Raw genomic sequence first — 26,056 nt, 5'->3', positions numbered from 1 at the left:
TTCACTGAGCCTAACATCGGCCGTCCTGGATCACTTGAATCATGAAGCTGGTTATCAACTGGCCCTGTTAGCTCTGGGTTTTCCTCCGGCTATGACTGTGTTCATGTGAAAGACGAGCTGTTACATGTCATAACATCATAGCCATGAGTAAAGTACAATTATGAGATGAAAAGTTGATGAAAATTTTGTTTATATAGCGAAAGCAGAAAATCATATTCAAGAAAGTGAAATGTAAAGAATATGATCACATAAATAAAATAGAATAGAATTGAATAGAATTGAATTGAATATGAGTAAGAAGCTGTCGAAAAACTAGAAATAATTTCCAAATATTTGATGCAGCTAAGGCTCAGAATAAATGCCAGAATTATTATATATGTCTTGTATATATTAAACACTACATATTATATATAAACTTATGAGTGAATATGAGTGAAAGGTTTTTTACTTTTTTGTCCGATTATGAACAAACTATTATGCACTGCACATATAAAGGTCAAACGTAATATAAGGCTGTTGCTGCCAAGAACAGGTGTATCTGACTGGCATGCTGCATTTATAAACATGGGAAATATTTATATATATATTAAAGACACTTTTTTTTTTTAGATTAGTATAGTCATTTGGCTTTCAATGTTAATCCAATTGCACTCAACTCAACTTTAGATATTATACATGCATACAATGAAACATAATCCATTCCAATTAATTCCTAGACATTACAACTTGCTTAAAAATTCAGAAAAAATCAGCAATATAGTTACTGTACCATATTGTAATGCAGTTTGTTTGGATGCTCTCTGTCATGCTGTGGTAGAGGTGGATCAGGATGTTAGTGGGTAAGTGGGCCCTCTTCTGCCTCCTCAAGAAGTAGAGACATTGCTGTGCTTTCTTAACCAGTGTTGAGGATTAAAATTAGCTCCTCAGTGTTGGAGATGAGTGCCACCCAGATTTTATTCATGTATATGGGGATGTGTCAGCAGCTTTTAAACTTCCCTAAGTCCACAATGAACTCTTTGGTCTACCTGATGTCAACTGTAAAGTTGTTATTACACCTTAAATCTGCAAGGTTTCTGTGAAGTATCTTATCGTGATTTTTGATTAAACCCAGCACTGTGGTGTCTTGTGCAAACCTGATGTTTGCTGAATGGGCACAGTCATGGGCAAAGAGGAGAGGGGGCTCAGCACAATACTCAGGATTAAGATGGAGGAGGTGTTGTTCCCCCATCTTAGGTCTGTTAGACAAAACTTCAGAGACAAAGCTGCTGGGTCACCCCAATATATGAACAATTATGTTGGATATAAAAAATATTTTTTTTTGCAAAACTGTTTGTAGAATCAGAGTAAAACAGCACTTAAACAATCTGAGGAATTAGTTTACCACACTAAATGCCCAATGAATGACGATTACAGTTGCTTAGTAACTGCGCTCAGTGTCTTTTATTTCCAACAGGATTCGTGACAGTGACTTTTACACTTTGAAAAACCTTTATCTAAAAACTTTTATGAGTATAAAATTGTTCAGACACCATAAGAAGATGATTGTAAATAAAAGATATGTCCACTTTGGAAGAACACAACATCTCCACAATGTTAATTAGTAAGATTCTCCGTAAATTTAAATTATCCAACATTTTAGCCAGATAAACCTTATAAAGCATTAATTAGCTTTTGGCACAAACAGCCTCACCTGAACTCTTTTAAGTGTTCTGTTTATTCACACAAATTTCCTCAAAAGAGACAAAAGAGCACTCTTGTCGGTTATGTATTTATTTCCCATATTCACTCTAAACAACTTCACATGTTAAAAATACCAGTATTATACAGTGGTAAGAGGAAACTATGTGAACCCTTTGGATAGACCTGGTTTTCTGCATTAATCGGTCATAAAATATGACCTGATCTTCATCTAAGTCACACGTATAGGCCAACATCATGTGTTTAAGATAATAACACACAAACAATTACAATCTTTCCTGTCTTCATGGAACACACCCATTAAACATTCATAATGCTGCTGGAAGAAGTAATTGAACTCTTGGATTTAATAACTGGTCGAACCTCCTTTGGCAGCAATAACTTCAATCAAGAGTATCCAGTAGCAAGGAGAAATTTTGGACCATTCTTCCAGAACTGCTTCATCTCAGCCATATTGTTAGGATTTCTTGTGTGAATGGCTCTCTGAGGTCATTACATAGCATCTTTGTTGGGTTAAGGTCTGTGCTCTGACTGGGCCATTCCAAAAGGTGAATTTTCTTTGATGGAAGTCATTCTGTAGTAGATTTACTTCAATGTTCATGGTCATTGTCCTGCTGCATCACCCAACTTCTACTTAGATTCAGCTGGTGGACAGCCACCCTGACATTATCCTGTAAGACACATTGATAAACTTGGGAATTCACTTTCCCCTCGGTGATGGTGAGCTGTCCAGGCCCAGAGGCAGCAAAGCCCCAAATCACGATGCTCCCTCAACCGTACTTCACTGTTAGGATGATATTTTCATGTTGGTACGCAGTGCCCTTTTTACACTATATGTAGTGCTGCGTGCTCTTCCCAAACAATTCAACCTTAGTTTCACCAGTCCACTAAACATTTTCCCAGTAGCGTTGGGGTTTTGGCAAACAGGCACACATTAATGTTTGTTTGGAGAATAACTGCTTCCTCCATGCAACCGTGCACCATGATTTGCGTATGGTAGACTGATGAACATGTTAACCAGCTCCAATGATTCCTTTAAACCTTTAGTTGTTACTCTGGGGTTCTTTTTTAGTAGTAATATGGTATTTTAGTAGTATTCTTAGTATTCTGCATTGTGCCTGTGGAGTCATCTTAGCTGGGGGGCAGGAAGTGTGACCCGACATGGGCTGCTCACAGTATTACGATTAACAGGTGAACCCAATCGTGGGCCACAGACTCAGAGCTCCAGTGAACAAGAAAAGGTTTATTGTTTGATCTCAGAGACTAAAGGTGGATGGGGAGTGAGGGTTCTGGCTATTTAGTGCAGGGGGCAGAAGGGAGCTGATGGCTGGGCAGAGTTGAGTTGGGAATGAAGGCTGGACAGTGGGTGGGGCTGAATGACTGACAAGCAGACAGGGGAATGAAGAGGGGAGCTGGCAGGCCAGGCGGAGGGTTGAGTGAAACAGGAGACTGGTGAAGTAGAGCTGGTTTGGTGGATGGTAATGTTGCGAGCGTGGCAAGCAGAGATAAGAGCGGGCAAGCAGGCAGGCATGCAGTGATTCGGGAGCACAGGGAGTCAAGACACAATTCTAATTGGCCTTAAATGGTTAGATGCAAAACTGGGCCAATTTAACGTGGAGAGAGTTTTTTCAGTTTTTAAGGGAATATCCTTGGAGGGAAAGCCAAACTCGGTGACCTGTTGGCAGTTGGGTGCAGGGGTCTGGTGTTGGTCAGCGATGAGCCGGTTACAATCAGCAGACCAGAGAAGGGCAGAGTGAGTACCTTGCAGCACTGCCTAAAATGGGCTTGGACTGACAGCAATCTCATCCTCTTGAGCAGGAAACAAAGAGGGTTGGAAAGCCAAGGGACATTGGAAAGGGGATATACCGGTGGCAGCACTGGTCAGGGAGTTGTGTGCATATTCTACCCAGGCAAGTAGTGAGCTCCAGGAAGCGGGCTTAATCCATAGCGATGCAGCGGAGGGCAGCTTCCAGATCCTGACTAGCACATTCCATTTGACCATTTGTCTGCAGGTGAAAACTAGAAGAAAGAGTTACAGAGGCTCCGAGGGCTTGACAGATACATTTCCACAATTGTGAGATGAACTGGACAAGATGCTCAAAATGGCCTAGGCAAGTGTTAAAGGCCATCTTCAGCTCATCTCGTATTCTAACCAGATCGTATGCGTTCCTCAAGTCCAACTTGGAGAAGACTGTAGATCCATGAGGAGGTTCAAAGGTTGGTTAATCAGGGGCAGAGAGTACGTTTTTGGCAGTGATGGTATTTAGGCCATGGTAATCAATGCATGGACACAGGGAACTGTCTTTTTTGGAAACAAAGAAAAGACCAGCACCAACAGGGGAAGAAAAGGGTCGAATGATGCCAGCAGTGAAGCAGTCATTGATGTATTTTTCCAGAGCCTCTCTCGCAGGATGAGACAGGTTGTACAACCCACTGGTGGGTAGGGAAGCTCCGGGAAGCAGGTCTATGATACAATCGTTATGTGGGGCGATGTGGAGGAAGAGAAAGAGCTTGATCCCCACTGAAAACCTCCCCCATTTCGGTATTCAGGGGGAATGGTGGACAAATCTGGGGGTTGTGGAACTGGTGGGGAGATGGTGACCTCTGCTGGGGCATTGGCAGATTGTAGCAAAGAGGAATAACAAAAAGAGCTCCAACTCTCAACTTTCCTGGTGGACCAGTCGAGATGAGGATTATGTTGTCACAACCATGGCTGACCAAAAGAGAGTGAGGAGATGAGGTGGAACTGAATTTTCTCAGAAAGGAAGACGAATAGGGGTTCAGTTTGGTGCATGACTTCGACCAAGAGTTTTCCATCCAACGTATTGGTATCCAAGGGGAGATCTAGTATTTTGACAGAGATGCAAGCCTGGGAAGGAACATTTCTTCTGCGCTGGAGTTAACTAGAAATGATAAGACAAGGACTTTTTATTCAAATATAAGGTGGCAGGAAATTGTATTCTGAGCCGGGGTTGGAAGAGGAGGTGCTTTTGCTCACTGCTACTGGTGAGCCTCCCCTTTTGGCCGGAGATGGCAAGTGGCAAGAACAATGCCTCATCATTCCACCACGAATCAGCTGCAAATGTCCTGAATTCAACAAAATATTCTGCTACGCTCAGGGATCCTCGCAGAGAGAGAGTAGGTACTTGGCAGTATCTCTACCCTGGACAGGGTGATCAAATAACTTCCTAATTTCAACAAGAAGACCAGCAAAGGAGCTACACATATAAGCTGAGTCATGCCAGAAGCCAGAGGAAGAATGTGCAGCTATGATGGTATGTTTGTATATGGGTATGAGTCTTTGTGTGTCCATGTCCACAATGATATGTATGTAATATACAATCACCAAGCCCTTTATGAGGAACATCTGTATACCTGCTTATTCATGCCATTATGGTTGGTGCTGGTTTGAGTACTTTTGAAACTGCTGAGCTTCTGGGATTTTCAGGCACAAAAGTCTTGTTGTTGATGAGAGAGGTCAGAGGAGAATAGTCAGACTGGTCAGAGCTAAAAGAAAGGCTACGGTAAATCAAATAACCACTCTTGGTCACTGTGGTGAGCAGAAAAGCGTATCAGAATGCACAACACATCGAACCTTGAGGTGGATGGGCTGCAACAGCAGAAGGCTCAATGGCTAAATGTGAGTCTGCAGTGGTCACAAGCTCACCAAAACTGGATGGTTGAAGACTGAAAAACGTATTTTAGTCTGAATAATCTAAATTTTTGCTGAGGCACGCAGATGGTAGGGTCAGAATTTGGCATCAGCAGCATGAATCCATGGACCCACCCTGCCTTGTGTCAACAGTGCAGGCTGGTGATGGTGTAATGGCATCATGTAAAGGTGTGGGGAATATCTTTTTGGCACACTTTGGGCCCCTTGCTACCAGTCATTCATGGTTTGAATGCCACAGCCTATCTGAGTATTGTTGGTGACCATTTGCATCCTTTATGGCCACAAGAAGATGGGTAAACATCTTCTAGTAGAAGTAACAAAATAAAACAGGAAGCAGAAAGTCCATATGAGGAGCAGATCGTGACACTAGTTTGAGAGCAAAGGGAGGCCCTATCCTAATAAATAACATTGTTTGGACAACGTGTCCCCAGTCTCTTCACTTCCAATTTTTCCTCCAAAGACTACCAAGAAAATTGATAAGAAAATAAATAATCCACTTCATTCATACTAACACCCACCGTTGCCACAGTCATTCACTTCTCCCGACTCTTGCACAAGTAGTACCCCACTGTATTGGTCAAAAGTAATTCGGTTCGGGGTTGAATGAATTTAGCCCAAATGTTCAGCAAATCAAGGCGGCATGCCACAACACGTCAATCACTTAACACTTATGAAGATAAATGGAAGCTGATACTATTGTGTTTAGGCTATAAAAAATAATTCAATTTACTGTAGATACATCCTGTGTTTTTCATCTGACTTTTTGGTGCTGCTGCTGCTTTAGGTTCCAACAAAATTTAAAACGATCTGTTTAAAGTTTTTTTTTTACAAATAAGTTTTTCATGTTTACAGTAAAAGATAGGGAGGTTAGCCCTTTTCGCACATTATACCAAACATCCCTGATGCTTTGTGTACTATTCATGGTAGGAACAATATAGAATAACATGTACTGTATGCCCAACAATCTAAATACACACAAGCACACTAAACGTTGTGTGAAAAGTATTGATAATGCACGTGTTTGTGACTTGTGTGTCTTCTTGGTTTGTACTCAGAGAGGTATGCAGGCTATCAGACACATTATATAATATCCTGCACTTCGTGGGTCTTTCTCTTTCTCTCTCGTTATCCATGGGTGCCATCCTCCCCTCTCATCCCTGTACTCCACTGCTCCTTCAAATTTACTCTGTCTGTAAATGCTGAATAATCTGAATATATTTCCATCTCATTACCATCTCATCCATCCTCTGTTCCCCACCTCTCTGTTCTTTCTCTGTTATCATCAATTGTTTCTCTTCTTAGAAAAGTCCTAAACACACACTCAAAAGTCCTCTATGATTCTCAGACGGACTGTCTAGCAGGCAACCTCAGGGGCTCTTTTCATTTTAGCTTTCATCTCTTGTGCTTCCTTTGTAGACCAGCACTGACTCTGCTCAGTAAGTATGTGTCTGTGTGTATCTAATAGAAGTGCATCAAACCTCTTCTTCCATTCAAACAGTAGTCACTTATTTTTCTATGGAACATTTTAACTGAGAAAGGCTGTCTGTTATGGTTACCATCAGCTCTTGTAACCGACAATAAGATCCTCCTCCAAGCTATGATCAGACAGTCGATTTTTTTTCATATTCATATTGACAGTGTGTCTCAAATGAAAAAAAGAAAAAGCTCCCTTGCACCTCCTCATGAAAGTAATAACGGGTCTTTGCATTTAGTGCTGGCAGGTCTATCTTGCCCTCTGCTGGACAACACTGAAATACAATACACCTCCTCATTTTGTTTTCTGCATTGTGATTTGATTTGGACATGTTACGGAAAATTCATGTCACAATGAAAAACAATTAATTCCGTTATCGAATACAAAAACCTAAATGATTGTAATTTAACATATGTTTTTCATTAAATTATGACACAGTTAATGCTTAAAAAAGGAAATAATATAACAATGTGTATCGTATTTCACTTTATTTCTTTGATTGATTCGTTTTTATTTGGGGCATTTTAAGTTTTCCATAAGAATAAAAACATATCGGACACCAAAACACTGCACAGGTTTATTATAAAATGAGACAGGACTTTAAAACTCTGGAAAGTTATCACAGCAACAGTCATTTCATCCTCTGTCACAATGATGATGTAAAAATCTGAATTACCCTTTTCAACTTACAAAGTACTGTGTCTACCACGATCTACTCTTCATTTCATTTTGTTAGATTTATTACATGGCACACATGTGTGCCAAAGCAGTAAAATTACTGAAGAGGTTGTGTTTTCTAATGCAGTGATAATGTCAAACCTGGCCTTAGAAACAATCTTTACTTTGAACCATATATTCCAAAATAAAAGTATTGTTTCTTACAAATGGTGACAATGTGGCAGTAAAGTTTTTAATCCCTCAAGAATAAATGCCTATTCAAGCATCCCCTGCAATATTTCTGAAATCAGCAGTTTCATTTTTAAAAAATTGTAAAACTACAAGAATGCTTGCCATTTCTTCCAATTATTATACAAACAGTGTTAGCTCAGTACGTTGTCTGATGGTCTGTCTGAGTAACACAGAACTTGGCCCAGTTGTTTGCTGTGCCACATTGAGGTACTGTACAAAACTTGTTGTGTATTGGCCAATAGGTGACGCTGTTACACAAAGTTGAACAATATGTGAAACCAGCTTTTTCAAATTCATCTTAGGTTGAAGTCCAATCTGCATAAATTGTTACATGTACAATCTAAGAACCCTCATGACTGTTGGATCACTTACGCCAAAACTTGGGGTAAATCGCAACAAGTTCACTTAACCCCAAGTCTAGGGTTTATGCCAGGCTAGTTTAACCATAATTTCTGGTATACCCCTCAGAAACATCAGGTGGATTGTTTTCCAGTGTCTGTGGTACTCTCAACCTGAGACTCAACCTGAGACCTCAGGCACAACCTGAGGATGTGCCTGTGGGCCTGCAGGTCCAACTTGCATTGCCTCGCCGTCCACTGGATGCAGATTACACGGGGGGCTTGGACAATGTTCAAACTTGCCTGCAGGTGTAGTTATTTATTTTATTTAGGGGTCCAAGCCCGAGGCAGCTGCAAAGAATTTATTTATTTATTTTATGCTTCCGATGGTAAAAGTGGTACTGATGCATATACCGTAAGAGTTATGTAATTGGAATTTTCAGGGGTGGTAAACAATGACACCAAAAATGACACATGTCCACCAGCAGGTAGCGCTATAATCAAGGTAAGTGCATTTGAGCAGTAACTCCCATATTGTACATGGACACGCTCCCTGAATTTAGCTGAAACTTGTGATATAGGTTACGTCCATATATGTATCATTCATTCATTTTTTTTTAACAAAATTGCAAAATATGAAAAACCTACTTTCTCAAACTCCTCCTAGGCTGTTAGTCCAATCTGCATGAAACTTTGCACATAGAATCTATGGAACCTCTTGATGTGATTTTTTTAAAAGAATTGTGAAAAAATGCGCACGTCGTGGTTGTGGTCCAATCTGCATATTTTGTTGCAAGGACCCTTATGATTAAAAGTTATAAAAAATAATTTTGATAGTCCGCAAAATGCAAAAGATAAAAGAATATCTTCCCCTGGGTAAGGAGAAGTGAGTTATGTCTTGGCAATAGTCAGTCCGATGAACACAAAACTTAGGCATGTAGTTTGCCATGCCCTATTGAGGCTCATAGGTCAGTTCGATTAACTGTATTTTTTCAAAATAAATACATAAATAAATGAGTAAGTAAATAAATAAATAGAAAGAGCAATCTAAGGAATGGAACAAATGGCAGGATCAGGTCAATTGAAGGGATTTGCAGGATGAATCTATAATCTAAAGGACACTAAGTGCAGGATGGACATTTCTATAGGAAAAAAAGTTATTTTTTCAAATCACATAAGTAAAAAAAGCAAGCTATAAATAAATAAATAGAATGATTGATCTTAGGTATGGAACAAGCAGCAGAATCAAATGAATGATCAGGTGAATGCGAGGAATTTTGCAGGATGGATCTATAATGTCAAAGACACAAAGATATGGTTCCTCAAGTGTATAACTCGTTAAGTCGTCTGTATAAAAAAGTTCATAAACTCACTAAAAGAGCCCATTGTGCTTCACCTCTAGGGGGATCCACAAAAAAAAAAAGTTGATATCTCATAAATGGTTGCTTGGAATTGTATGAAATTCAGTTTCCATGATATAGTTTCATAACTCAGTCGATGCATAAAATTTGATAATGACTGATTAAAGTGGGCGTGGCTTACTACAGCAAACCTAAACTTCTAGACATTTCATGTTCCAAACTTCAAAAATTCCAAAAAAGAAATCGCTCGTACATCCTACAGACTTGAAATTTTTTCAGCATATCTAATGACCATAGTTGCAGCGAGCCAAGTTTGGCTCACTGCAACCTATGGTCACTTCAAAAGTCCTTCAGTCTATATTTTTCAAAATATGTAAAATCAATTAACATCTATATCTCCTCTTCATTCAAATGCTACCAAAATTGAAACAGATATTTTTTGGATACTAGATATCAGATTCTGCAGTGAAATTCAGTGTCCTCTGTACTTTTTACCTTATGCACAGCATTTTTTATTTCAGCAAATGTTTGATCAAACTTCACCAATATATTTGACAATAAATGCGAAACGAGCAGCATAATGTGTGATTTTTTTTTCAAAATTTTATCACCAACAATTTGACTGTTGCAAGTGTTTTAAGTTTAAAAAGCATACATACCCCAGTTTTGCTCATGTAATGCTCATTGCCTTAAGATATGAGAAGGTGAGTGGAACCCATGTCTCCCCAGTGGCACAGCCAATAAGACACCTTCTCTGGGGATACAAAAGCCTAGGGTCCAAATCTCAAGGTGGACAAGTCCCTCTTGCCAACAATGTAGCAATTAATGCGCGTGGTATCCAAACGCTTGCAAGCTGCTTGGACCCAAATCTTTCCCGCTTGTTGAAATATTTATTATCATTAATATTCTATAGAAGTTTTTACCCTTTTATTTACTTACTTCTTCTTTCCTAACTGCATTTTGTGCAATATAAAGTGTATAATCATTCTAGTGGCACTCTACAGACTCCATTCATACCAAACATTTCCACCTCTGCTGATAAGTATTAGTTATCTTTTACATTTAACATTGCAATATAATTTCCTACTTATAAACCTACAACACATTCTTATGAATTTAAGTAACATAGCTCTTCTGTTCAATATATAAGTTTTAGTCATACAATGCAATGTACCTGTCAAAACAAATAAATTCCTGTCTCTAATTGGATTTGTCTAACACTTACTGTTGTGATTCTTGTCCATACCATATACCTGCTGAAGGTTGTGTAGACCAAAACTTAAATCAGTGAACCAATAGTAAGTGAGACAGTGCGCAGGAGTTTTTTCACTGGGTTGAAGGGTGGAAGTGTGGAACTGGGGATTCAGACAGCTCCTGGTCTTCTTTGTGTGGGATACCAACATTCTGGCTGGAAGCCTGGCAAGTGTGTTGATATGAATATTGTACAGCTGGTTTATGGAGAAGAGAACTAGGGCACACTAGCGGCCGTGCGTGTTGTATTCAATACTCTGACACACCACTACCCTCACTCTGAACAGACATAACAATAAAGCTCGATGGATACATTAACCAAATCAATACATATACATTGACAAAGTTAAATATTCTTGTGCTTAGCTTTTAGTAAACTTTATAAAGTAACAGGGAGGAGAAAGGCTTCTTCAGGCGTGCTGCTTTGTTAAATCCAATGAGCTGCAGTTTTGCTGGCTGTTTTGCTGAAGAGATCATTGGTTGCTCCTTTATTCTCCTTACAGAGTTAGTTGCTTGATGCTAACTTTCCTTCGTGGCTCCTGTTGCTTGGAAAATCAGCTGCCAGACTTTGTGTCATAGCTGCTGGCAACAGCTCTTGTCCGCTGGGAGCAAAGCAAGAATCAGTGTGACATTATTATAAACTAACAAAGTCTACAGAGGAGGGAGGTTTGGGTGGATGGAGAGGTCAATAAATCATCTGACTTTAACACAGAAAAACAGCTGTTCACTTCCAGTTTCCTACAAACAGTATAACGACCACAATCGTTCTATAAAGTTATTATTGTAACCATGACAATGAAGGTCCCCTAACCTTAACAAAGTAGTAATTATAACCCAAACCACAATTTTTCCCTAACCTTAACTAAGCCAAACCATGATCTTACCTAAACCTTACCTAGACATGTTTGTGGCCACTGCATAGGTCAGGTCATAAATCAGATACATTTTTGCAGCAGGGATTTGTAATGCTTTAGGAAGAAAACACAGGTTGTTTCTTATTTTTACTGGTGCTGTACCACCGCCTGTCGATGAGTGGACTGGTGGAATACTATTGGCAGGTGTCGCCCAAACAAATAAAATGGGGATCCACTCAGTGCCCCATATTTTTCTTCCGATATCATTGGCAAATGATCAGCATCTGAAAGACATATATCTGGGTTTATCAGTTTTTCAGTGTCCCAAAAAACTTGAATTGTGTGGTGTATGACTTAGTGTTTCTGTATTTGCTTGTGTTGCATACTTTTTATGCTGTGTGTATTATCATTATGAGTGAATGTGTTTCTTCATTTGTTGGTCTTGTTTGTACTTATTTGCAGCATTTTTTTTTTTTTCTAAATGTGACCTATGTGTGGTCAAGGTGGGGGTTTTTTTCATGTGTTTTCTTAAGTTGCATCGTGTTCTCTCTTAAGCACATCACTTAAAATCTGTGTGACGTTTGGATTGGAACACTAACAAAAAACTAAACTGAAAAAACTGAAATAAAGATTAAAATTTTGTCGAAAGTAGAAGTTTTCTATTTATCTTATATAATGCAACTGTATGTATAATGCAGCACAACTGGTGACACTAACAGCTTTTAAGGATGTGCAAATGTGCATGCTTAATTATTGGAGGTTGCTGCTAAGTTGGTTGCCTGTAACTGAAACTAAACTGTAAAAGAATAAAATAATTTGTTGCAACAAGTAAAAATATTTTTAGATAGTAAACAGGACCCATAATAATAAATCAGAACAAAAACAACAGGGTTCCTGCAGCTTTGCTGCTTGGACCCCAAAAAATCTTAGCAATTACAGTAGGATTACCAGCGATGATGGTACTGGGAGCAACGGTGCTTTGCAGGCATGGCCCACTTGGGCTTGGACTCCAAAAAAAAAAATTGGGTTCTTGCCACTTCGCTGAATGTACCATTTATAATAAGAATAGAACAGGTAGGTTGTTTCATTTTACAATATATTCTATGGTTTATCTATTTAACATTGAATTAACATTGAACATTATTAACATTGAGCAGTTGTTGCTTGCGGTCGCAGCACTAACTTAGGCTAAGTTAGCAAACCACGTTTCCTCACAATGGCGTGCTAACATTAAATGTATAATGTAAAAGTGGACAGTCATTGTGATAAACCCTCAGAGAATTACCACCAACTCTGCAGCTCTACAGAGTTTCATGGTCTTTTTAGTTCCTTGTTTTGTTCTTACAGCAAATTTACTGTTTGTTCTGTCTCATGGCTCACATCATCCTCACTTCCAGCTATAGCAGGAAGCTGTTTTCAGTAGAAAAGCCCTGATAAACCCACTTTACACTACCTACCCAGCACCAAACAACAGAAAGACAAAGCTAGAACAGTTATCTAGCTGGTGAACATAGCTTTTAGTTACTGAAGAGCAAGATATTTTTCTCAGGAGTTTGTGGGGAAAAAAACAAGGTTAAAAGGGCAGTGATGCATGTGCAGTTTTTGGCTAATACATTAAGCCAAAGCTTTATTAATAGCAAATGAATTGGTCTTTTTCACTGTCTAACTACTATTACTTTGTTACTAACCGTCAATTAGCCTGGGTGTTAAAAATCAGATCCTAGTGTCCTGTTGCCAAAATTTGATTCGATTTTTGTAATATTTTAAATTACCAGCCTTGCAAAAATGTTGATAGTATGCTTCTCAACTACCTTGGATGAGGGATCTACTGTTACATAACCATTGCAATATTTTGGTTAATCTTTGAACCTGCAACTTTGAACTCTGAATTATTTTTATGGAAAAATAATTTTTTTTCGAGATTGATGTTTTTCCACCTTCTTCTTGAATGTTTTCTTTCCATTAGTTTATCTATCTCATTCTGTTTCTCTCCCCTCCCTCTATTCATCCATTCATCCCTCAACCTCAATCCATCATGTCTTTTGTGCTTTTTCCTCACACCTTGATGCCTTTCGCATTCATCATATACATTACTATATTACATGCGTACATACACACACAGACACACAGTAACACACACACAGAGCGTAATAGTAGTGACGTGTTATGATTTACAGTCAGGTCTCCTCTGCTCTGATCAAGATCAGTCCTACATCAATAGGGAATCCTCTCTTTTCTGTTTCTCTTTTGCTCACTTATTTTTTATCTTTAATTCTCTCTTTCACATGCCCTATCTTTTTATTTCACCCCACTATACAACCATATACATATATACAATCTATTATACCTGATTATATGCAAAATATCAATAGAATGGATTCATTGTATTAGAAAAATTCCTAAGGATGTAAGTGAGATATAGGCAGTAGAACAAAGTTGTTCATTTAGAGTGTTACTTTACATTACATCATTGAATTACATGAGGAATATGATAATCTTTGTTTACACCTTTCCTTTATAACTTTAGCATTTTTTGGAGTATCAATACTCTTTGAATAACTTGTGATCACGAGTGTACATAAATGATACATGCAAATTGCAGATCACACTTATAGCCTAAGAGTAGTTTGGAAAAACAATTTTAGCATATTTCATGATTTTGCAGCAGGAGCTAGTGAGTGATTGGTGCCAAATTTTGCACAGAGCCTCAGTGGACCATGGAAAAGCAGTAAGCTGAGTGTCGTGTTAGTAGGAGAGATTGTTGCCAAGATATGCAACGCTACATGTTTTGACTACAACCTATAGGAAGTCATTCCTTTATAACTTGCACATTTTTGTGATTATCAAAATTCTTTTAATAACTTTATATCAAGAGGGTCCATAGATTCTCTGTGTAAAGTTTTGTGCAGATAAGACCCACAGCCTAGGAGGCGTTTGAAAAAAATAGGTTTCGCTTATATAATATAATATAATTAACAAATCAATAATAAGAATCTGAGCGATTACAACTGGGTTCCCAGTGCCACTGGTACTGGGAGCCATGCTGCTTTGCATGTGTGGCCCTCAGTCCTCTCAGGCTTGGACTCCTAAAAATAAAAATCTGAGCGACTACAATAGGATTCCCAATTCTGCTGGTATTTGGTCCCCAGTCTTTTTTCAAATTTTCATGAAGATCGCACATAAAGCCTAAGAGTAGTGTGGAAAAACCATTTTAGTATATTTCATGATTTTGCAAAAAAAGCACCATCCAGTGGATGATTGGTGCCAAATTTTGCCCCCAGCCCTGCAGGCTTGGACCCCTAATAAAAAATAAACAATAATAATAATAAAAATCTTAGCGATTACAATAGGTTTCCCAGCACTGCTGGTACTGAGAGCCACGCTGTTCTGCATGTGTGGCCCCAGCCACATATGCTAGGACCCATAATAATAAATCAGAACAAAAACAACAGGGTTCCTGCAGCTTTGCTGCTTGGACCCCAAAAAATCTTAGCAATTACAGTAGGATTACCAGCAATGCTGGTACTGGGAGCAACGGTGCTTTGCAGGCATGGCCCACTTGGGCTTCGACTCCTAAAAAAAAAAAGGATTCTTGCCACTTCGCTGAATGTACCATTTATAATAAGAATAGAAACAATAGGGTTCCATCAGCTTCACTACTTAGACCCTAAATACCCCACTCTGATAAAGGAAACATGAGCTCAATAAAAATCGAAACAGTTCAGGTCTTAAAACTAGATTTTGACACAGGGTCACTGTGTAAGACCAGGCAACAAGATAGAGGATGGAGGACCCATCATAGTTAATATTCAACTTCAGTGATGCATGATTCTTAGAAATTTGTGAATTAATCAAAATATGGAGACCCAGATGAATGATAATTGCTCCATCATAGTGCATAGTGCTTCTAGATCCACTGCTGGTCCTGCCTCTTATTAGGCTCTAGGAGTTCACTTTATGGGTTTGACAAGCTGCTGGTGATGTTGTCTCTTTCCCATTCATTTCATTGAAACAGAAGAGAAGAGGTGGAGTTCTGCCTGGCATAAAATATGTGGATGCAGGCTTGAGATGTGAAATGACAGAGAAGACAGCACTTAAACTTTTGAACATCTATTACCTGACTATGACCATTACTACACACCTCAGCCACTGTTAGCTATTTTCCTCCCCTCTCTATAGCTGTTGATTTGATTTGGTCTGGCCTAAACCCATTTAAGATTTTATTTATTTTGTTTTTTCCAGCAGAACCACACAAGTTTGATCCTTCCTTCAGAGGTCCAGTCTGCAGAAGGTAACTCCATACCTCCTTCTTTGCATATAAATCTGCAGCTCTGTATTCTATACTAAATAACATTATGTCTAAGCCAACTAATTTTTAAAACATTGTGTCTTCGCTCAGATATCCAGGATATTTTTATAAAGCTCACAACTTAACATCTAAATAATGGGAAAACAGCTAAATATCTTCTTTTCGGTCCTCTTTTCAGTCAGTAAAAAATAAATTTGTGCATCACAGCCAAGGTCTGGTCTGCAGTGGCACAGTCTGCTGAGCCTCAGCCTCACATGATTGAATCTTAGGCTAACGTGGCCAACTGAGCACTTTCATTATTGCGTGTACCTGTTCTTGTTAAGGTTTGACACGACTACATCATTTATTTATCAAATATAGAACAAAAAATGTTTTATTTAGACATTTCCTGTATTTGTGAGGCTGAGCGCTTTGCACTGCCTGACATCAAAGGTAAATGGATGAAATAGCTACCACCCTTCCAGAGAAGGGGCAGGATATCATGACGACTACAGCCATTCACATGTACATAACCTAAATAGTCACTGACTTTTTATTTACTTATGTATTTATTTTTGGCTCTGCACTTGAGCACTTTGGATTTGAAATGTTTACATCCACATCAGATGAATAATGTAGAAATTATAGCCCTTACATATCCTCCCTATTTTAGATTACCAAAATGCATCCGACAACTTAAGATACACTTTTTAAAAGTTTCACATTTTATTTATTTTGTCACAATTTCTTTACAGTCAGTGACTGACAAACACTAGATATACAGTATTTCCTGGTTCTGCAAGATTTGTACTGCATGCATCTTCACTTCTTGTTTGTTTCAAGGGCATTTTGTCATCTGTCTGTTCTTCAGAAGTGAAACAAATTTCAATTGGATTGAAATAAAAAAGTGCCCAAGTTTTAATAGTTTTTGTTAATTCACATGACAGAGTTCTGTCTATGCTTTTCCTTACTGGTTTGAAGTGGGCAGGGTTCAGCTGGAAAATGGTGTCATACACCAGTCTTAAGCCTTTTAATCAAATGTGTTCAAACTACAACCACACAGCCCTGAAAAAGCAGAGTAGGTAAGTTTGTCAGTGCTAAAATCAGATGTGGGGGTGTGTTGCATTGTGTGGACTTGTGTCGCCCAATTTTGTGAAGGAGCTACATATTTGAATGATGGGTGACTTAAAATAAATTAATTTAAAAAGTGTTGTGTTTTAAGTGTCAAAGACGCCAGCACATTCTCAGCAAGTGGGCAACAACAGGCCTCACCAAGTCAAACTCCTAGAAGAAATTTGTTGGTGTAGAAGTTGTGTAAAGGCATAACAGTTCACAAAACTTCTATGTACAGATACATAAGTGATAACATTATAAGTAACTCTATACTACATAATCACTTACTAGTGAGGATAGGCAAGATGTTTCCAATCCCGGCTTGTATCCCAGCAGCATGGGCCCACGGATTGCTCCACCTGATCCAAAGCCATTTGGAGGCCCTCTCTGCAGCTTCCATGTTGGACTTGATGGCCTTCCTCTTTGCAGCTCCAGTGATACCAAGTCGTAGTAGACCTTGCAGAGTGAGCAGCCAGCAAAGCCTCTACATCCCACTTCGATGGGTTCACAGCGAGCCTTCCAGCCTGCTCCACCAGCTCTTGGTACTTGAACCACTTCTGCTCATTTGCCTCCACCATGCGGTCCTCCCAGGGAACTGTCAGCTCTAACAGGAGCACCTGCTTTGTAGAGGCTGATGTTAGCACCATATCTGGCCTCAACAAAGTGGTTATAATGTTGTCTGGGAACTTGAGCTTCCTCCCCAAGTTCACTCGCAGCTTAGTTTACTGGTCCTCCCGTACAGTGTTGCACTGCTCAAGCTACGTGGTAGACCCAGCCATCTGCGGAGGTAACTACTGGTCTTCCTCTCCAGTGTCTCATCTGTTGACAGTGTTACTTCATACACCGGCAGAAGCCAGAGGACTCAAGGTAGGATACCATGTTGGTAGATCCAAGCATGAACCTTCCAGGTAAGCCAGACTTGTCTACTGCTGTGAGCCATGTCTCAAGCTCCTTGATGGTTGCTACGACTGCCGTTTCATTCCTGAGGCTACAGTCAAAGACTTTGCCCAGGCTCTTGACTGGTCTCTCAGTGATGGATGGGATTACAAAGCAGTTCGAAAAGATGCAAAACTTGTCCACCACTTTCCCTTTCTTCAACACCATGGCCCTAGCTTTGGTTGGTATGAAACTCATCCTTGCTCACAAGATGAATTTTTCAGGCCCTGGATGATCCATCTACCACCTGGCACTGATGTTGTGGTGACAGTAAGGTCATCCATGTAGGCTCTGATGGGAGGCTGCAGAACAACAGACTTGGACAGGGGGCCTCTACACTCCACTTCAGCTGAGATGGTGCACCCAGTTATGATCCCCTTTTCAAGTTGATGCCAATCTGATGTTGTGTCCCCAGAACTGACTCTGAGCCTGAAGTTCCCATAGTAGTTCAGGATGAGGTCCTTGATCTTGCTGGGTACATGGTTTTGGTCCAGGGTAGTCTCCAACAGCTTGTGAGATATTGACCTGTATGCATTGGCGAAGTCAAGCCAAAGCACCACCAGGTCTCCCTTCCTTTCCCCGGCCTCCCTGATCAGCTGGGTGACAACTCCGGTATGTTCTATGCAGCCTGGAACTCCAGGTATGCAACCTTTCTGGACCGAGGTGTCAATATGGGCATTATGTAGGACGAGATCTGTCATCCTTCTGGATAGGACACTGAAGAGGATATTCCCCTCCACAATGAGTAACGAGATGGATCTGAACTGCTCCAGCTTGGTTGAGTCCTCCTCCTTGGGTATCCAGATGCCCTCCACCTGCCTCTACTGGTCAGCAACAGATCCCCTGCGCCAGATCATCCACAGAATCTTCCAAAGGATTCTGAGGAGCTCTTGGCAGTGCTTTGTACACTTTATAGGGTACGCCACTGGGTCATGGAGCTGAGCTAGCTCGGGCTGCAGTAACCACCTTTGGTTCCTTCAAGGTGGTCTCTCTGGTGTTGAACTCCACAGGAAGTGGGATGTCCAAAAGGGCTCTGAGGGGCCCTAGCTCCTGCTCTCTATCAGGGTTGCTCAGGTTGTTGTGCAGGAATAAGTTCATCTCCTCCTTGGAGCAGGCAAGACTGCCACTGCACTTCTGCCCTAGCAGCTGCTTAGTGAATCCGAATGGAATGGCTATAAAGGCCGTTTGCTTCCTGGCTTTCTCTCTCCTCCTTCTCCTGTGCAATTGTGCTCTGCGCAGGATCATGAGTTTCTTCCTGATGTTCCGGAGCTCCTCCTCAGTTGCTACCTTGAAATATCTTGCCAGAGTACGAAGCTTTTGACGCAGTTAGCGGATCTTGTCTGCCCTTCGGTTTATGGTGTAGTTGGTTCTGGTGGTCTTGCAGTCTTCAATGCCGAACCTCTCTGCTGAAAAACTGACAATGATGGTCATTTTCTGAAGCCGTTTGTCTGCGTCTCCCCTTGCAATTGATTCCATGATTCTGGCCGCATCCTCATCGAATTGGTGCCACACTCTATGGTTGGCTTGCTGGAGGCCACTTGATCTGACGCTATTGAACTATTATGCTCGGAGCTGGAGAGCTTAGTGCTTAGAGGTTCTGCGCTCTGTGGGTTGTCTCCGGGCTGGGCTCCTCCTGCATCTTACCAGAAACGGATCTTGTGCACTGTGCTGGTCTCCCCTGCACCAAGCATTTCATTCAGCCCTGATGGATTTTAAGGCCATGCTTGGTCTTGCACACCTTGCCACAAATGTATCTTTCTGTAGTCAGCGTTGGTAATCCGTTTGCCAAGGTCATCACTGTTAGATCTGTTCTATTGGGGTCTTGTTCTGGGGTACTGTTTGGCTCTACTCTCATTCCAAAGACAGATCACATAGACACTGGACATTATTCAACCCTGTCTCCTAGAAATTTCATTCAATGAATGAATGAAGCATATATTTATTAACAGCAGCAGATGCAATATGACGTCATTAGGGCTGATTGCAGGCATATACAGTACACGACTGTCACAACAGAAACCAGAGCTCACATCCATAGTCCTGTCTTTGGTTTAGGCAACAAAAACCACTTTGGTTAAGGCTAGAGAAAGATTGTGGTTTTTGTTAAATGTAAAGTTGTGTCTGAAGTCACTATGAACTTTTTTGTATTAAACCAGACCACAACCTTTCAGTAACCTCAACCAAGTCCTGTGGGAGTCTAAACATAACCATAAAATAATGCTGTCACTACAAATGGATATTATATTGCAAGAGCAGATGTTTAACATATGCAACTTGCTAAATATGTAAATTAGCAATTACATAATTCCTGATTATAATCTGGTTGCAATTCATAATAATTCATAAATTCATAAATACTCAAAACATATTTGCAAAGTTATTCATGAGAACCAAATCTTAATGTCTGGCACTGTGACGTTGTTGAATAGTTAGATAAATCAACTTGAGGACATACAGTAAGTGAGTGGTTAGCTCCTAGGCATCACAGTCTCATAGATGTTATTTATTCTTGTCCCTTAGGTAGAAGACCAAGCCCATCACCATATTCCGGGCTACAGCGCTGGTTAAACTCCTAGTAAATCATACAAATGTTTTTTTCCCCAAACATTAAGTTTGCTCGTTGCTTGTGTAGCCATGACTATTTAATATAATAGAGAAATACCAAGTTTTTTTCTGTAAAGTCTTCAGTGGCTTTTAAGTCTATATTTTAACAGATTGTTCACTTACAATAATACCTTAAGGGCTGTACTTAAGCAATTTAGTGTTTCATTTCTAAAATTGAGGACCTGTGAGATACAGATTACAAAGAGAGTGTTAAAAATTAAAGCAACAGAGGTCGAGATACCCAAATTTACGTCCCAAGTATCGGTCGAGCTCAAAAGAGACAGAATTATACACTTCTCTCAATGCAACTTGTCTTTCAAAATCCACAACCCCAGTTTGTAACATGGGCCCTGTTATAAATTTGTAGTCTCGACACCCAAGCGGAGATAACTTTGATGATGTCACCAGAAAATTTTCAAAATATTATTCCTAAGGGAACATAAAGTTTTAGGAGGACTTATGTTAATTTCTGGTGAATTAACCTGCAGTGGAATGAAACAGTTTTTCCCACATCAACTAGAAATCTGATTTCAGTCCTCACAGTAATTAGCTTTCACATACACAACACAAATACAGTGTGGTAGCGGATCACACATGCACATTTCCACAAACAAACATCTATAATTGCATCATTTCAGCGTTGTGACTGTAAGGAAATCTGCTTTTATTCTCTCTTATTCTGTTTTTAATTCCTCTCTCATTCTTTTCCTAAAAAAGTAATAACTCCTCTCTCCCTCTTCCTCATTAAACTCTAAGCTCTCTTGCTCTGCCTAGGCACTTTTTCCTCTCATTTCTTTTTTCTTTATTTCTTTATCTTAACCACACTAGACCCAGAGGCAGAATTAATTAAAGAATGAAGAACTGCTTTATTTACAGTATAGCAACAAATGTATTATCTGTCATGTTTTCTCTTCACACTCAGTTCTCTAAACACTACAATGTTTGCTTCATGAATAATGACTTTCAGTTAGAGTCAAAGTTGTATCTGAACATACAAGATTTGCATCCCTAATTGTAATAATGGATCCAAAAATTACAAATATAAACTGACTTTTTTATTAATATTGCTGCAGTGGTTTACAACTTGTTTCTTCTCTGTATCTTTAGAAGCTGCACTGATGTCTTATGTTGTTTGATCTTCATAATAGTCATCCTGTCATATGTGGCCCTGGGGATAGTGGGTGAGTCTATACACACACACACACACACACACACACACACACACACACACACACACACACACACACACACACACATACAGAGAGAGAGAGAGAGAGTGCCCTGACTGTGGGAAAAAGATTCTTTGCTCAGACTCCTCTTACAGTGTATTCTCTAGTGAATATATACACACATGGTTTTATTGGAAAAATTACGGAAGCAGGACCTGCTTAATCTCTTTTACTCTTACACACCATGATACTACAAGTGTGTTTTCCTGCACTTAAAGAGCAACTCATTATTAATCTTGTAGGAATAAAAGTAGGTCAGCACTGGTGGAATGTTCTTAAGCCTGTGTGGCACCTGGACACAAATGTACACAAATAATCACTTGGTATAATATATCACCTATCCAGGATTCAAGCAGAAACATATGGGATTTTCCACATCCAGGAAACTCCTCAGTAGGGTTTTACCGGAGTGGTTCGTGTAATTGAAATGAATGCTTATAACTCAAGAAATTCTAATCTCACCAGTCTTCATGATCAGCAAGTGAAAATGCATTACTTTTTCCCCAAATTATTTGGGGAGACTACAAGGTCCTCTAATAAAGCTGTGTTAATACATCTGTATTCTAAAGCTACACTAATCTTCTTACACAACTATTTTCCCTCAAGGTGAATTTAGAGCCATGTTTTTGTAATATCAAATGATCTTCATCAGCAGATGAAGTATGCTCAGTTGTCACAGAATTGTAGGTGTTCATATTTCCTTTTTTTAACACTATTGGCTGAAAGGTTGAGGTTCATTCTTGACCTTGGAAACCAAATTTCACAAAACACTCTCACCTCAAGCTCAATGTGATAGTTGTGCCGGGGCTTTCAATCATATCACATAGACTGGATTAGAAGTCCTTTAAGTGTTAAGAAAAATTGACATTCTGGTGGCCTTTTATTTAAGATGCATACCAGGATCACAATGTCCCTAGTTTGATTCTGGCTGTTGGCAACCTTTGTTGTATGTCATTCCCACTCTCTCTCCCCTTGTTTTCACTCTTCACACAAATATATATATTTTTTATTTACAGTGATTAATGCACAGTAAATGTTTCAGTGCATGGGAATTACTGACAACCTGACAGTCGTCTTAATGTCCACAGACTCATAGTCTTAGTACACTATGAGTACACATTTTACTCTGTGCTGAGGATGCATCCACAATGTGTAATATTTAAATGTGAGGACAGAGATCGGTATCTCTTATAATCTGTCTACACTGATGACTACATGATTGATCATAAAAGCAGTAATGTCCAAAGCTAGGCCTAACATCCAACTTTGATATTTTTTTTCCTGACGTAAACTTCTTTGTATGTCTGTTAATTAATGGGCTCCTATATGCGATTCTGATATGGAATATATGAATGAAGAAATGAAGCGACATGTCAGACAACTTCTTTAGGCTTGGCAAGAGGGTAGGAGAGAAACTCAAAGTTTGTTGAAGGAAAGTTGCCGGTGAGTTGCCAGAGTTAAAGTGATCTCAGTTTCTGGGACAGTTTCCCTCAGCTTCGAGTTACCAAACTAAAAAGCTCTCACTCAACAAACTTTTTGGAATACACCCCAGGTGATAATTTGTCAGATGTTGAATGCAAGCTTCCAGCTTTTTTCTGTTGCCCCCAAGTGGTCAAACGTCAATTGATGCAGCTTTAACTGTTGCAAGAATGTTCCTCATTATTCATAATACTATTAAAACTATTCATACTAATTCGTTCTAATGCAATTTGCTTTGGCTTGTGCTGTATCTCCCAGTTGTCCTAGATCCTATTTTTTTATTCGTTTACTTGGGTGAGAGAAATATACGAAATTCAGCATTCATTAAAAATTCTAAATATTCTAATGTGATTAATTATCAGTGATTAAATGATCATGCTCCTGAAGATATAAACCAGAAGATTGTAGAATTCCCTCTTTTTCTCTCCTTTCATTCTCTCTCTATCTCTGTCTCCCCTGTTGACTGGCTTTCAGCCATTCACTGCAGGGAAGACTGGTTTCCTTAATTTATTTCCTCTCTTTCTGTGCCTCAATCACATTGTGTAAGTACATAGTGGTTTGGAGAGGGAGAGAAAAATAGAGAGCAATTGGGAACAGAGAGGAGAAGTGAGCAAGGGAGAGACAGCACATCACTGGGAGGCCTATCTTTATTTTGTCTGGAGAAACAGAGAGAGATGTGATAAATCGAGTAAGTGGGGAAGACAATAAAAGAGCGAAAGAAATCTCTTTGTTGCCAAAGCTGTTTGATACGTTCAGTGGCTCTTGAAGTCACAGCGTGAAGTAAAGAAGGAATCTGAATCAAAGCATTTTATGTGAAAGCAAGAAGAAAAGTGATGTTCTGGAGTATGCAGGCCCATATGAAACTATCAGTAGCGCCCAATTTCTACATCAAGCACAGTCTCTGGCTCATGGGCTGAAACACTAAACCTCTGATACTGTTCATCCACTTCAAGAACTTATGTTATCTAAGGTTTTGATTTTGAAAGTGCAGTGGCCCTGAAAGCACAGTAACAGCACAGCACTGCAACTTTAAAAAAAACATATTCAAATAAACAAAACACAAGCAAATAAAGAAAACATCTTCACCAATTTGACAAAACATGTTCAGCATTTGGAAAAAAACGCTGGAAAGTAAGAAAACACAAAAAAACACAAAAACATTTTGCAAAAGGAAAAAAACAAATACTGAAATTCTGCAAGTCGCACAGAAGAAAACAGAACTGATTAACAAAAACACAACAGTTTCCAAGGGACAAAGCCTTGAAAGAATCAAACTCTTTGTTTCAACATGACAAAAGTATAGCATTTTGTATCACATCTTTTGCATTGTGTGTGTGTGTGTGTGTGTGTGTGTGTGTGTAGAAATGAAGACTAGTGTGGTTAGTGGATGTATGTATGTGTGCAAAGTTGGATTAGTGGTATTCATGTCCTCTTTATGGGCTGATGTCATATGTGTGTGCATATATTATATATGTGATTGAATGGGTGACTGAATAAAGTGCATGCACACAGACATAAATGCATAGTCATAGTCACAGGTGCACACACACTAAAACAAAGACTCTTTCCAAAATCACTTCATTCCACTTCTACTACTCCCCAACCTGGAAGACATCATTCGCGATTACCTCACCCTCACCCTCTCATGCACACACCCCTCTGTACTTTGTACTTAGCCCCAATATCTTTTTTCTTATTTCTCCTTCCTTTCATCAGTGCCACACACACTGGCACAGTAAATGTAAAATATAAACACAAACTACTCTCTCTGTAGCGTGATCTACTTATATTCGGAATTATTCAATATAAACACTGGTTGAATAGGACACCACCTGCTTTTGCGGGAAATTAATTAATCAAATTAATTCATCAATTAAATTTATCAAATGAATCACAATCCGTGACTTCCAGATTGAGTTGATCTCCGATCTCTACTTCAAAGGAACACACAGCGACTACTGGGCTTAAAATAATTAAAATGTATTTACTAATGTCTACTGACACATGATGAATGTAATGACTGATTATCAAGTTGCAAAGTGGAGCAAAAGAACAATGTTAATCAATAACTGATAAAATGAGTAATATGATAAATTGGACAATGATGGGAGAGGATATGTTTAGCATGTGTATTGTATGGCTACACTACTACAGATCCTGAGATGTATATAAATAAAATTTAAGGATTAAAAGATATTATTTCGACACCAACCCAGTCATGAGCAGTTAATAATAAAAAAATAAAATCTGGCTTTGTACACTTCACTTTGCGATCTGATTGTAGGCCGGGAACCAAAGCAGTTGGTGGTTGCAGTCGGTAAATTTTCAGACGAACTCCCACTGGATCCTCTCGTAGGCGTTGTGTATTACCTAGGTGACGGGTTCTGCCGATGTGTCTCCGGTTTTTGGACTTTGGAAGTCTGCTAGACTTCTCTCCTTCGGCACAGCTGTTGATTTCTTAGCAGGCTGGCATGCAGCTGGGGTATGCCTCTGCTCTTCTCATTTAATTTGTTGTTGATTATAGCTTACAAAATAGACGAGCTATTAACCTGAAAAACACATGGCAAAGAAAGAATACATGACACGACGATAAAACTAAAGAAGAGCATCACGTAAGGAAATAACGTGCAAAATGGCAAGAAGCCAAAAGCGGCAAGAAGCGCGAATGGCTAAAGCAAAGCGCTGTCCAGCTGTCTTACCACTGAGGGCCCGGCATGCGTTTTACTGGTGGTACTCATCTTCTCCCTTTGTTTTAACTGGACAAGTGAGTAATTTTTTATAGAACGATTGAATTGTTTAATCTGGAATTTACTCACAAAAATCACATCCGCCTTCCACCCTGACCCATT

General features: G+C 39.5%; 1 protein-coding gene across 1 annotated transcript in view; it reads left to right on the top strand.

The window, feature by feature from the left end:
- LOC120798900 (choline transporter-like protein 5-A) overlaps nucleotides 1–26,056 on the top strand; it is a 51,531-nt gene that overhangs the window by 8,447 nt on the left and 17,028 nt on the right. Inside the window, exons 2-3 of the mRNA XM_040143692.1 lie at nucleotides 15,801–15,849; nucleotides 21,607–21,680. Of these exons, the coding sequence (XP_039999626.1) occupies nucleotides 15,801–15,849; nucleotides 21,607–21,680 (123 nt within the window). The remainder of the gene's footprint in view (nucleotides 1–15,800; nucleotides 15,850–21,606; nucleotides 21,681–26,056) is intronic.

This window comes from Xiphias gladius, chromosome 14 (assembly GCF_016859285.1).
Source record: "Xiphias gladius isolate SHS-SW01 ecotype Sanya breed wild chromosome 14, ASM1685928v1, whole genome shotgun sequence".
Taxonomy (NCBI): Eukaryota; Metazoa; Chordata; class Actinopteri; order Istiophoriformes; family Xiphiidae; genus Xiphias; species Xiphias gladius.
The sequence above is the reverse complement of the archived record's forward strand: the minus strand, read 5'-3'. Positions and strand labels throughout refer to the sequence as shown.